This window comes from Contarinia nasturtii, unplaced genomic scaffold (genome assembly GCF_009176525.2).
Source record: "Contarinia nasturtii isolate CC-2019 unplaced genomic scaffold, AAFC_CNas_1.1 Cnas_scaffold_129, whole genome shotgun sequence".
Lineage (NCBI taxonomy): Eukaryota > Metazoa > Arthropoda > Insecta > Diptera > Cecidomyiidae > Contarinia > Contarinia nasturtii.
The window spans coordinates 2,607,403-2,622,047 of record NW_022197486.1 but is presented as its reverse complement, the minus strand read 5'-3'; the positions used below and the strand labels follow the sequence as shown (position 1 = coordinate 2,622,047).

General features: G+C 34.2%; 1 protein-coding gene across 1 annotated transcript in view; it reads left to right on the top strand.

Annotated features, from left to right (window-relative positions):
- Positions 1-621: 621 nt before the first annotated feature.
- LOC116347557 (protein scabrous-like) overlaps positions 622-14,645 on the top strand; it is a 50,085-nt gene continuing 36,061 nt past the window's right edge. Inside the window, exon 1 of the mRNA XM_031778197.1 lies at positions 622-3,695. Coding sequence (XP_031634057.1) covers positions 3,142-3,695 — 554 coding nt within the window. The 5' untranslated portion in view covers positions 622-3,141. The remainder of the gene's footprint in view (positions 3,696-14,645) is intronic.

Sequence of the window (14,645 nt, the reverse complement as noted above, 5' to 3'; positions counted from 1 at the left end):
TATTTCGATTACTTTTGATGCCCTCTTGTTGCCTTTTGCTTGTGCCACACTCAATGTGCTTCCGCCGTGCCGAATCGCCAATTCGTTTCTTCATTCAATGTAAGCACATGCGTATGTAGAACACAACCGAACAACAACTACCGATGGTAGACCAATTCCGTGCACTGAGTTCACAGTGCCACACGTTTCGACTCTAAACTTTGTTTCGTGTGTTTTTCAATATTTCTACTTCTTCTTTTTTTACTTCTTCTCCTTTTACTGACGCAGCGTTTGTTACTGTTGTTGTCATCCTGTTTTGAGTCGTCAGTATCGGTGTTTGCGTTTCTCATCGGTTGCGTTACTTCTGTTGATTTTCACTCATTTCATCCACTCGTTCGTTGTCGTTGTGCTATTCTTCAGCACTGCTGTTCGCCGTACACCAGTTTCCCTTTGCTCCATATATATTTCGGTACGTCTATACATGCATGTGTCTCTTTTGGCCATATATACACCAAACTCCAGCGAGTATGATGCGTGTATGTTTCGTTCATTTGCCGCTTCTCATTCACTCTGTTGTTGTTCACGGCTTCAATCCACCAAATATACGGAGAGCCTAGTGTCTGTATAAAATATTTATGCAGTCGTTACAATTCAGTTAGTTTAGAATGATCTGCCAACAGTGACGGATGTCATTTATACCATACAATTCAATCCACAAATGTTCGTTATATCAAGCGAAACGTACGATACGTAAATTTGAAACGTAACCTGCAATCTGTGTCATCGAACGAATTTTGTTCATTTTTATTTTCGATAAAAATTAATTTTGTTTTCCGAAAAAAAATAACAGAAATAATTTTGTGAACAAAGTGACACGCGAGAAATTCAACTTCAACTGAATATTTTCAATTGATCATAATTACAGAAAAAAAAACTTGAACTGAATCCAAATAAGCGGAAGAAATTAAAAGAAGTTTACCTTGTCAATCGAAAAAATTCATATCAAAAACACGAATATAATCAATTTGGTCAAAGATCAACGCAATTCAGTGATCAAGTGGTCTTGTGAATGATCCATGTCGGCCACAAAACAATTCGCAATTATTGGCAGTTGACAGAATAGTGTCTGTGACAAATGTGTATCAACTGAATTTAAACCGTTTTTTTTTTCGATCTCAGCAAAATATAACGAAACTTTTATTTTCTCCGGTCGATGGTTTTCTGTCCTGTACACCTATTCATTTCGATAACTATGTTTTGACATTGTTTATTATAAGTTCATTCTCTCTGATTTGTGTATGGCAATTTCGTGTATGTATTTCCGTTTTGAGCATACTCATTGTTCGAATTCGCATGTTTTTTGTCGCAACACAACACAAATCGATGAATTCTCTTCACATAAATCGAATAGAATTGTTTCGTATATATTTATTGACATGTGCGGCGTTGGTGATTCTTAAGCGCCAGAGTTGTAGTGCATATTGAAATGAGTCGAGTATTGTAGAAAAGAAAAAAAAATTGTTAAATAAGAGCAAAACTAAAAACAGAACACAGGAAGAAGAAAACAACAAAAAATCGAGAACAAATAAAATACAAGTGTATAATACAACGAAGGAAAACCGAGAACAACAACAACAACAACAACAACAAAAGTTGCAAATAAAACGGACAGCGAAAAAGTTGAACATAAAAATAAATAAATAAATATATAAATAAATAAACCGAATCGAGTCAGGGAACGGGGCTAACGAACAAGAAAATAATTGAACCAAAGGACGGATAATAATACGTGTGTATTGCTCTCTTGTTATGTCCGTTGAAACGGTTAAACAATTGAACGGACGTGAGAAAATAACTCGTGATTGTTCATCGTAAGTGTGTTTGAGTGAGAAAGAACGATACTCAATGACAGTGTATACGAGTGTTCTATGGTGAAAATCGCGTGAATGTGAAGATATAGACATTTTTTTAAACGTTGAAAATATCGTCGGTATTGGTGTGCTTTTTGAATTCGTATTGCCATGCTATTTGGGTGAATTGTAAATGTTCATGCTTCGTGCGAATGAAACAAATTGCAAAGAAACAATTCGTATTTTGATAACCATTTTGCGGGCCATAAAAGCAAACAATCATCAAACTCATCAATTTTATTCACTTCATTCATAACGAGCAATTTCGTTGTTGCACGTTCGTTTCTATTTTTGTTTTCGTTTTGTTTTTTTTTTCATTTGGCCAAGAAGTGAACAGTAGTGAACTGAATATTGCCGAATAAATAAACACAAAAAACAAGGAAGAGATTGAATAAAAGACACAAAATATACAATTTCAAAAGAAAGAAACGAAAAGAAACTGAGAAGAGCCAAAGAGATCTCTGAAGCAAAACGCGGTTGAAGCTTACACATATTATTCTCTCTTCTACAATCTTCATAGCACTTGATATTATTTCTGTAATTTCGTTTTGTTTACGCGATTACATGTGCGCACATTACATAATCGGATTTGTACAGACGTGAAACCTTCTTGCAAAAGTCCATTCGAACAAGACAAACAATCGCAACGACAAAGACCTAAAACACCAACAACTAAGCATCGATGACACGCTCTTTTGTTTGAATAGTAAATTACATGGAGTTTGTGATCAAATTGCATGGGTAGTTGTTAAATGTTATTGCGCTGGCCAAAGAAATTTAATCAATGGTCTCAATGTTGAAAAGTGGACCAAATAAAGAAATTACCTTTTATTCGCAATTGTATGCTCAAACGATATTTAGCTAGTATATAGTAGTGTTGAATTACAAACGTTTTATGTTAACGCACGATCATAAGCGATTTAATTGTGAGTGTGTAATTTTCAATTCGCATATTGTCATAGCAAAGAAACGTACAAAAAAAGAAACTTCCCCGACAATAAAAACGAATACAAACGAATATCCTTTGCAAAACGCCTAGGAAAATATTGAGCATAATTAAATTAAAGAATTTAAACTGTTTTTAATGCAAGCGCTCGCCAGTGCTAAAAAACATAGAGAACAAATTTAAATAATTAGTTTGAGAATAACCGAAGAATTGTTTCAAGAAGAACAGAGTTAACACCAACACACTCAGCTCAATAATTGAATTTTCATTTGAGAGTAGTACGAATTGAGCGGAAATTTAGTAAAAATGTTGTCATCAAAAATCCATACCAAAGAAATGATCTGCTGTATAACTTTAATTGTAGTCGGATGTTTGACAACGACTGTAATTAGTGCATCAAATCGAATCATCAGCGGCAGCATCAGCAGCGGCAGCATCAGTAGTAGTAGTAGTCATACAAGCAGCAGCAAAACGAATTTCAACGGAAATGGCATATTGCGCGACGGTGATGGCAACCAAGATATTGGCTTTGCAGCAGCGGTAAAAACTCATAAAAAGCAAATAAATGACAATGATGACTTTAATGCGAATAACCAAAATGGTAATGATGCCTATTCACCGAATAAAGCCAACGATGCCATTAAAATGAATGCATTCAATGACGATGATACGGCAGATGATGATGAGTCAAGTGATTTTCTATCGATCGAAATTGATGATCAACTATCGTTAAAGGATCAAATGCGTATGCTTACCCAACAGATGACCAAACGCTTTCAACATGAATTAAAAGCAGCCGTTCGAAAAACAGCAAAAGATCTCTTTAAAGCCGATTTTCAAGCCCAATTGGAGCAATTGAGGTAAGTGAATATTTAAATTGCGGGAAAGGGAAAGTACATAATTGATTTCTAATTACTTTAAACTTTTGTCGATGGGTTATGCTGTTGCAAATCTCTATGACATAAAATTCAGATAGACACAGGGGCTCCCACACAGGTTTTACACACCATTTATATGCTTTTATCAGTTTTCCGGCTGGCATTTAAAATCTCATTCCTCAATTTAATCAAAAGCAATTTCAAATACAGCAACATATTCACACACACACACACACACACATCAAGCCACATAATTTCAATAAAACGATACGATTGGGAAAATTGGAATTGATCCAAATGTATATTCAAGTGATTTTGATATTCGTCCAAGTTTAAAGTCACGTCCCATTTAGTTGATACAATTTTCTATTACTTCCTTAGATCAGCGCCCACACCCCACACACACTGCTAACAATGACCCATGCTCAGAGATATTGAACAGAATAAACGGAATGTTAAAAATAGTAAAATGTCATTTCACCCTGGTCCATTTTACGCTGATTTTTTTTTTTCGTTTGAATTTTGCCATTTGGAATTTTTCAGAGAATGTTTCGGTCTGCATCCGATGATGTTGGATTTTCCGCTATCTCTGTTCCTATCAATTTTTATACACATTAATAATTTTCGATTTTTCTTTCATTCGTGCCATTTTTGCGTAGGTCTTGAGTCCATTAATCTTGCCAACACCATATTCTTTGGTATCGAAATATATATATATGCAATCATTTTATCGCCATTTCCTTTTTAAGATAGATAATCCCACTCACAGAGTGTGAGTCACACACAGATAAACTTTTGAATTAAATTCGATTGAATTACTTATAAGAGGATAAAGATAGCTTCATATGAACTTTCATGCCATGAAAAATCCAACACCAAAAAGAAATTAAATTCCAACATTGATGATGTGTAAATGTGTGAAGGTTATATTTTTTTGCAGATGATTTGAAACTTAACTCAGATTATGAAATCGCACTTGTGAAGAACGCGCCTGCTTAGCGAGTGCAGCGCCTCAGAAGAACGTGGTGTACTTGTCAGGAGCCGCTCCTGAGTTCGTATTGGTATACATCACACACTAATAAAACAATGTTAGTCACACTAACACATTCTTAGCTAGGAGCGCGCTCTTCGTGAGTGACATATTCATGCTCTGACTTAACTTATAATCGATGCAATTATTCGACCACGATACCTGCGATTTAATATAATATCAGAGAAGGATGAGTGAGAGTAAGTGAGTGTGAGATGGAGAGCTTAGAAAGGTTTGTCTATTGTTCTATTTGTTTCAAATGACAGCAATAACTCTCTACGTCACAAAAAACTTCAATCTCACATATTTCTGTCTCGATCTGCCCGAAAGTGCTATGTACCAAGCGCACACATAACTCCATAATCACTGGATGAAAACGTAAAAAAAAAATGCTTAGCATATCATTGTCACCGTTGAATATTTTATTTTAATGTACTGATCTCCAATTCTTTTCAATTTTTCTGTCTTATATAATTTTCAATATTTCATAACATTTTCCTCCGCTAACAATTTTTTCCTTAAATGTTATATATGCACATTTTTTTTATTTTGTTCTTTATTTCTTCGCCTCATTTTTCGATTTTTTTTTTTTCGCTTTCTCTCCTCCCCTCTCTTCCTTTTGTGCTAAAACTCTTCATTTGTATAGTTTGATTGTGACGAAAGAAACCATTGTTGTTAAATGTTGAATTTTCAACGTCTACCGTTTTTCGTTTTCATTATTCTTTTTCATTATTTTTTATGGAAATTTCAATCGCTGAAAACTTCGGTGTTTATTTTTCCATCACTTTTTTTCCTCTCCAATGCTGCTCTTTTTTCATTAATTTTCTTCGAGAGCGTCTTGTTTACTATTTGCACATGAAAAATAATTTTCGCTAATCCCTTCGGATGTGCTGCAAAAAAAAGAGAAAAGAAATGCGCACTTCATTTTTTGATAAGAAAGTTTTGGTCACTATGTTGTTTTTGAATGATGCAACAAAAAAAAATGGTACCTCATTTTTTCATTTGATCGTCTTAAACGTAAATAAAAATGTGTTGAAAAGGCAAATGAACTCATGAATAAAACAGTGGACTTAATAAATTAAAATGCAGCCGAACATAAAATGTGAAAATACAATGAATGTCTACTTCATTTTTATTGAAAAGAAAAAAAAAACCACATTTTTTGTAGAGAGGCAGAGAGTTAAAGTTCGCTCTTTAATTTTGCAACGAGTTTTTGGCGCTTGATGAAATTGCATTTTGTATAAAGTTTGAGCTCCCTCTAAAAATTGTGTGATTTATTTCAGATTGCGTAGGAATAAAAAATAAATTGTGCGAAATCCTTGAATGACAATCCTTCTCGGCTAAATAATGCAATAAATCACATGCAATGAAAAACAGGTGTGAGTAGAGACAAAAATGCGAATGATTGTTATGCGAACACGTGTCGAACAAACTAAATGCAGAAGATGCGATCTCGTTTTTTTTTCTGCACGCGCAATTACAACGGTGAGAAAGATCGAGTTAAACGCGTTCGCACTTGATTTTATTTTATGCCATCGTAGATAAGCAGCAATAATAACGATACAGCTACATACAATCGCTCGAAGTCATTGAAAATGTGCTTGACTTTATCAGTATCGTTGTTAAGCGCGCGCAAAAGAGTGTATAAGGTATGGCGAAAATTCCATCGAAAAAAAAGCTTTTCTTTCGATTCGATTTGCACAGTCTAAAGAACACAATGCGGTCTATGCACAGATTTATCGCAATCGCAGCTTTTGTGCGTTTTGTTTTTCTTCTTTGTAGTAGTTAGTTCTTGCGTTTACTCTTTTTTTTTAAATATATATGCATGTAAATTTCGCATATTATAAATAATTCATGTCATAAAGAATGAAATAAATTTGTTACCTATGTGCTTCGGGTTGGTGTCATCGACAATGTTTCTTTCATTGGGTTATTCTTCTCGCGGTACTTTCTCGGTTGGAATTATCGCAATACAGAGAACGAGAAACACACTGAGAGACAGAAAAGATTTCACCCATACCATATATATAATGTGGATGTTTCACCGATTTTCATGACATTTTTTTCATTCACACATTTACGGCATCCTTTGGCGTCGGTTATTTTTTGTATACCTCCCATAAAGGCCACAGCATACTAAAACAATCAACAATTTATTATGTTGCGTACAGTGTTACCTAAAAAGAGACACACACAAAAAATAAAACAAAGCCATTTTAAAATCAAACAAACATGTTCACATACGCACAAAGAAGCCAAAAATGTGTATACAAGAAGAAAAGAATATTCACGACTAAAAAGACAAAATATGTGCAAAATATGTTTGATGTTTAACGAAACGAAAGGGAAAATAATAACAACGTACATAGTACAGAAAGTGTCTGCAAAAGTGAGCAAGTGTTTTCAAGAAATAAAAACAATTGCGCTCATGTCATATACGTGCCATACCACGAAGTGTATAGAGTGCGAAGAGTAGCACATGGAGCAAAGTAGATATCAAAGAAAGTTCCATAGTAGCAAGAAAAAAAGAGAGAAGAAAAACTTCGTGCACAATAAAGATCCAGACAAACCACGCGCAATTTTTTTCTTTTCAAATTCCTGCTCTTCAATGAAAATGGAATTTTGTTATGTTACATTTGAATTTTTCACTTTTGCCTTTTATGTGGATTTCTTTTTCACTCTCACTATCCCATTTTTATACTGCCTGCTCAAATCTTTTTTTTTCGGTTATTTGTATGGAACATTTCACGCGAAAGAATGTTTACCAACAAACATGTATTACTTAAAATTGCGATTTATACATCGTGTGAAATGATTCATTTCTTGATGGTGTTGTTACTTGTACCTTCTTCATATTTCGCCCACCTTGTATAGGCTCTCTCTCTCCCTCTCTCTCATTTCTTTGAGCACATTTTTATTTTTGGAGTTGTTTGCTATTTTTGATGGAACAAAAGAAACTACCATAAGCACAGTCGTCTTATCTCAACGACAGGCCCCGGTCTTCACAGCGGATATTAAATATTGACATTGTCACATTGTAAAATAACAAAAATTTTGCTTTTACTTATTTCATCGTTTGTGTCATTACATGCCGTTTTTATGCCTGTATTGATGTTTGTTACTACATTTTACTGCGCTTTTTCCGCGTGGAAAATTTACTCTGTGTATTTATATGTGATTGAAAATCGTGTTGGCAAAGTGATTTAACAGCTTCGTTTGCCATTTTAGATGATTGTAAAAAGCAATGGCGTAACAGCATGATAGAAGACTCTCTCAATGTTATACATACACACACACTACTTCTTGATACTCTTCATTTTTGGCCGCATTTCGTTCAAAAATGTGTAAAATGTATTACAGAAACTTCCGTTATGCCTTCGATTCTTCTCTGGTTTTCTCACTAAAAACAGTTGCTTTCTTTTTTTCATTTCATTTTCACCATTAATAAATGTACAATGTGTGGTTTTGGTTTTAAGTTACAAACAGATGATAGTCGAATCGTGATCAAAAGTCGGTGTTGGATGTTGGAACGATTTTGCATATCTTCAGTGTATAATTTTTTTTTTTTTTGAAGAATCTGTTGTTTTCTTCAACGGTAGTGACTGAAATGCAAAACGTATTATTATACAGAACCAAACACAGATTTTTCTCGATTTTTCGAAAAGATGCTTTTTGTACTATTTCACAGGTATATGTAGACAAACAAAATACCCACAGAGAATTCGGTCAAATGGAATTTGAGATCCATTTATCAGCAGCTAAATGACAAGAATAAAACAGATTTGCTGTAATAAAAGTTGGCATGCTTTTATTCAATGTTTAAATACAAGAGAGATACCATTTTTTCCCCTGTGCTTTGCATTAATGCGTATTTTTCGTATTCACCATCATAGTCGTTGTCGACATTGTCCAATGGACAGACAGTTTCATTCATATGACATCCTTCAACTATTAATCATAATGGAACATTTTGTTCCTCATATAAATGTTGACGTTACTAAATTTATTCACGGCGCTACATTCACAGTTAAACTTCAAGAATTTGAGTTGTGATCATGCTACACGTTTTCTTTTTATCGGCATTATATATAGGTGAAAATCCGAAAATCGAATTGAAATTTGAATTATCATCTCATTCAAAAAATGTGTTCAACTTTGTACAAAATTGATGGTCTGAAAAAAAATCGTTCGAATTTTCGGAATCCGATTGTATTTTTTTGTCTTTTCTGAAACATCTTTTTTTAAATTCAAATTTTTTCTCGCAATGAATTAGACATAATGATGCGGTAATAATCGACGTCAAACGACAATTACTTTAATTGGAAATGAAGGCAGCAAATAGTTTCTTAGAAAGAAAATCCATTCGAACATCAATTTTATTTACTTACATTTTACATTTCCTTTCGATTCTCGAGATTATATAAAAATACGAGTACGATTCCCATTCAAATTAAACATAGAATATTGAATATGGAACATAAAACATGTCAATCTGGATAAATTTTGTCAAAAAATGATGAATATTTTATTATCGTTGAATTCCAGTGTCATGTGTCTAACCCCTGGGGATTTTCCGCGCATAAATCCAAGAAAATTTGACTGAATTGAGATTGATGATGTCTGGCTGTTGTTGCATACATCCGCGATTTTTCACAATAAACATCATAATCATAGCGAAGGTCTTTCCTTCCTAGAGGATGCTTTTGTATGTGCAGATCGTGTGGTGAATTTTAAATAAAATCAATTCAATATTCACCGATTTCAAAGTGTGTCAATGGATGAAGTACGGATTCCATTTTCAATATTCTTTAATATAATTTTTTTTTTACGCGTAGATATTCAATAGAATTGAAGCCAACACAATTTTGAATAGGTTAAAATATATTTGACGGGCCATCATTCTATCGAATCGAATTTGGTAAATAGAAATAGAGTTAAAGACAGGCAAATGATATTTGATGTATATGCTTCAGTGAAAATGATTATACAAATTGAAAATCGATTTCAATCAAGTAAGTGGCATCCGTTTTGTTTGACATTAATTCCCGTGCGTCGGTTGACTGGACCGTATTGATGTGGGTTTGTTTATTTTTTTTTTGTTGTTGTTGCATGTGTGTGTCCTACAGTACTATTGAAATGTTTGCTTGTCAAAGTATAAAAAAAGAATCGCGGGGTACGGCAGTTCCCCAAGTGACGCAATACCATATGTATATTGCGTCACTCTACATATATAGACGTTGAAGAAATCAGGACAAAATGACTTTTAAGAAGTGGCTCTGTAGCGCTTGCAGTACTAAATTAAGAATCCATTTTTTAAAATTTTAATATTTTGTGGCATTTTAAAACCACCGAAAATGCAATCTTAACATTTTGTATACGAACGCGTCACAAAAAATTAATATCAAAACATGTTTAGCAGTATTGCGTCACAGTGTTAAGAAGTGTTTTGTACTTCTACAAATTCTCTGTGATGATTTCAGAAATAAATATAAAACGAAAGACTTATCATGAAAGTGTGAGAAAAAATTGGTTTTCCTTGAAGGGGAGAAAACCTAACACGATTATAGCTTCTGAAATAAAAGTTGAGCTTAAGTTTACGTTTACAAAAAATATTTTTAGAGCTATTAGTTGTGAAGTGATAGAAGCCGATTGAAGAAATTGTGGAATTTCGTTTGACAGCCACAATTATACCAGGAATTTGTGTTGTGGTCTCTTCTATGTCTATAGTGAATCGATACACTTTCCATTAATGTCTTCTTTTCTCTCAGAAAGAGGAAATCTCTTTTCTTCGAATGAAAACATCTCACTTTCACCTTGCGGCTTTCTTTGATTATTAATGGATCGAACGAAAATAGGTATATGAAAACAATATAGACAGATATCGCAAACGAAAAACTTCAACTTCTTTCGTTTTTACTCTTAAAGAGACGACTTTGAAAAACCGCCATCGAATCATCTTGATTTATACAATTGCGTTGAGACGAAAGAAAACGGTGGCGAAGGAAGAGGGAAAAAAATAACATAAAACCGGGTGAAAAGAGAAGGAAAAACACAACAAAAAAAGTTCGGGCAAATTGTGGCACACGGCTTCAATTTTAAGTCTCACTCACTTCTCATGATGGCTTGATTATGGTTACGCTGTATAGACACATATCTCATACATCAAATTTATGAAGTGGGCGAACTCATGTAATGGAACGAACTGTGTTTTAGTGGTTACCAAAATGAGTGAAGTAAAAAAGGGCTGTTTCGTCGGTTTTTTCATTTTCATCGTCGTCGTCGTCGTCGTCGTCGTCGTTTTCATATTTGTCGTGTGGCTAGAGGAAGTTCAAAGTCAGAATTTACTTAAACGTTTTAATTATATACTGGCGCGCACATAGAATACGCTATATACTTGATGGTAGCTCGAAATCACCCATTCCTTATATTATTTCTATATCTTTTCTTTCATCGGCTTCATTATATGTGGACAGCCCTGTGAATTAAGTTGAATCGCGAGCATAAAAGAATACGCAAAACCTGCTCCATACGTAAACCATAAACAACATTTCAGCGCGGAAAAAAAAAAAAGTTTGATAAAGCTAAAGTTTTTCGCCCTATAATTGAATTCCTTTTATGTTTCTTGTCATTTTTTACTCTAACGTCCATTGGAAAAAAACAGAAACGCTTTTTCTTTAAATTTTTTCTCGTCTTCATTCTCCATTTTACTCATACTCCAAGTTGCTTGCACTCGTTCGAACTATCCGCCCGGATTTAGTAAGTTTAATTTCGAAATTTGACGACGAAGCAAAAAAACCGAAGCACATGAAAAATCCGTCCTTTTGTGAAATTCATCTGTGCTCGTGGGTCGTCTAATTATTTTGATTTTATCGCCATCTTCGCATGCAGTCGTTTTTACTTGTCTATTAAACCATAAAATGTACGATGTTGATTAAGAGCATTTTTATAAAACGGTGGCGCAAACGAATCGCTCAAAATAAAAATAAAAACATATTGAGAATAAAAATGGAAATCGTGCAAAGCAAAAAGAAATTTCTCTTAAATCAGCAGCAGGCAGTTGGTCATTTGGTCATACACAAAATGGCATCTAAAACAGATAGAAAAGGAAATAAAATTAATTAGAGAAATTCATGAAATTTGTGTGTTTTGAGTGATGAATGACAAAGCAATGAAATTCATAGAAAATTATGCACACACATACACATTTTGAATAACTCATTCAAAGTTATTATTGCTGTTATCGCAAATCCACAAAACCATAAAACCAACACAAGCAGAAATGATATTTCATATTCGTTCACAATAAATATTGTCACAACTAAAACACTAAAGAAAAACTGTATATAAAATTACGTCGTGCAATTTGCATAAATATTTTCGAATAATTTATTCGAAAATGGAAACGATATGTGCGCCAAACCATCAAGATACAATGCTGACAATATTCAACAGACAAAACCTGAACATGACACACAATCCCTCTTTTAACTTTAATTCTTGATTGATTCTGATTATTGGGTGAATTCTGCATTGGTTCATGTATTGCTTTATCTATGCTGTCCAGTAAACGGGCTCATTTGAATCAGTTATTAATATATATTTAATAGGAATATGCTTCGATTTCCCCCTGACCACTTTTACGCCTACACCACACATTGTCAACGTTACGAGTGTATTTTTTCATTATCAATTATTTCATGACCCAATTATGGCAATGCATCTAGTTCAACGGACGCACATTATTAACGATGCGAAATATCTACATAGAATTTCTCATTAGCACATAAATGTGAAACTTATTTGCCGTAATGGCATATAAGTCACAGTATTTGCGCTGCTCCCAACTATACACTCGAATTGAATGGCATTTCCTTCGAATTAAGTCAAAGTAACACAATGCACAAACTTTTCGCTTGTCTATATCATTTCTCATTCTACAGCTCGCTCTCACCTCCGTCCACAGGAATTCTTTCACTCTTCCACCACTCAATTCCAGACATTTTAACGGACTTTTCTTGAATAATATCCAATCCAGTGATCAATTTGTGAATCTGTTCGTTATTTTGTGAAAGTTATCAAAGTTTTGTAAAATCAAGTCAAAGACGTTGTTACATGGTACAACTTGAAAACATATAAATAAATAGAAACATGTCGCCCGATTCCATCAGAAAAGCAAAGAGAAAATGAACCAAAACGAACATAAAGCCACTAAAAAATCATTTATGCAGTAATATTGCATCAGGATAATTGCAAAGCAAAAGCAAGCAAGCAATAGAATGAACGAAAGAAAAAAATAACGGCTGAAAGCTTTGCGATGCGATGCATATTTTAGAGCGCAAAGATAAAATGATAAATGGCTGAGCTGCTTCGATGTTGACTGGTATGAAACAAATAACGCTTATCTTTCAGTCGTTTCTCGACTTCAAGTGAATTTTCCGTATTAAGCAATTCATTAGCCAGTTAAAGTAAGTTCGTTTATTTATCGCAATTTTGTACATCGAATCATTTGCCGGCCGTCTCTCATTTTCTCACACTCCACACTGTGTCCGGTTAACATGCTTTCAACAACATTCTCTCGCATATCTCGTATCCTTTTCTCATCCTCTTTTGCTTCCACCACTGTATGTAACTTTCTATCGCTCATAAATCCGGTGTTATCATTTACATGCATACAATTTTAAACGCGCATTGGGGGAATATTTAGAATATTTAGATTTATTTAATTTCCATGAAAAGCGCTTAGATAAAATGTTTATAGTATATTACGGAGCGGCAAGTGCATCATATTTTCTATCATGAAAAATCAATTATACACATTTCAATCTCAAGTTTCACGTTTGTGTACGGTGGTATCTTGCGTAAAGTGTTTGTTGAATTTTGCGTTGCATACACAGAAACAAATATTTGAGTACGCTTACTCGCACTTGCGGTGTTAACAGGAATGGCATCTAAAACAGATAGAAAAAGAAATAAAATATGTACGTTGAACGCATGCGGCTATGACTACACTACACATGTATTTCTTCTTTCACTATGATGTGTTCACTTGGATGAAATTAACACCAAATATAGAGTAAAAAAGAGTGCGTAACTCATTTTGAAGGGTAGACTCTCTGCTAACACCGCAAGTGCGAGTAACCGTACTCGAATATTTGTTTCTGTGTATTTATTTATTTAGACACACTTTTGTCATTTTTCTTTCTCTATATTGCCATTCTCTCTCTCTCTCTCTCTCTCTCTCTCTCTCTTTCTTCATCTCTCTCTCCCATTTTCTCTAATTCTCTCGAGAAAATTTGTTTGTATTTGACCAATTCGCCTGTACGTAGCCATAGCAAAATACGATCCGAGCAATTCAATTTTATCGAATTTCACGTAATTTATCGGACCCCGCTTGGCTCTTGCCACCATTAGCATGGGTAGATAGTGAGCGTTGTTGCTGTGACTGCCGTCTCTTGTTTTAGTGTTTCGCCTTCTATATCTTTCTATCTCTCTCTCTCTCTCTCTCTCTCTCTCTCTCTCTCTCTCTCTTGTTCTCTCTGTGAACGTTTGAAACCCGTATATTTTACATTGGATTGCATTCATGTAAGTGCATATTTGATATAAAGTTTGCTTTTGAAAAATTACAAACTTTTGCTGTCGAACAAGATGATGATGTCAGAACTCTAAATGAGACCAAATATAACCGAGCGATTTGCTCCCATCTTCAGCCGAGTTTCGACACCACGAAATATTGAATTTTCCCTATAAATTGCTATTTCGATAAACACTAACAATACCAATCTGAATTCTAATTGCCATAGCGAGTCAATTGGTTGGCATACAATACAAAATTTAATATTGCACCTGCATGCACTTACAACGCATATTGCATCTTAATTAATAAAACAACGATCGAACGGGTG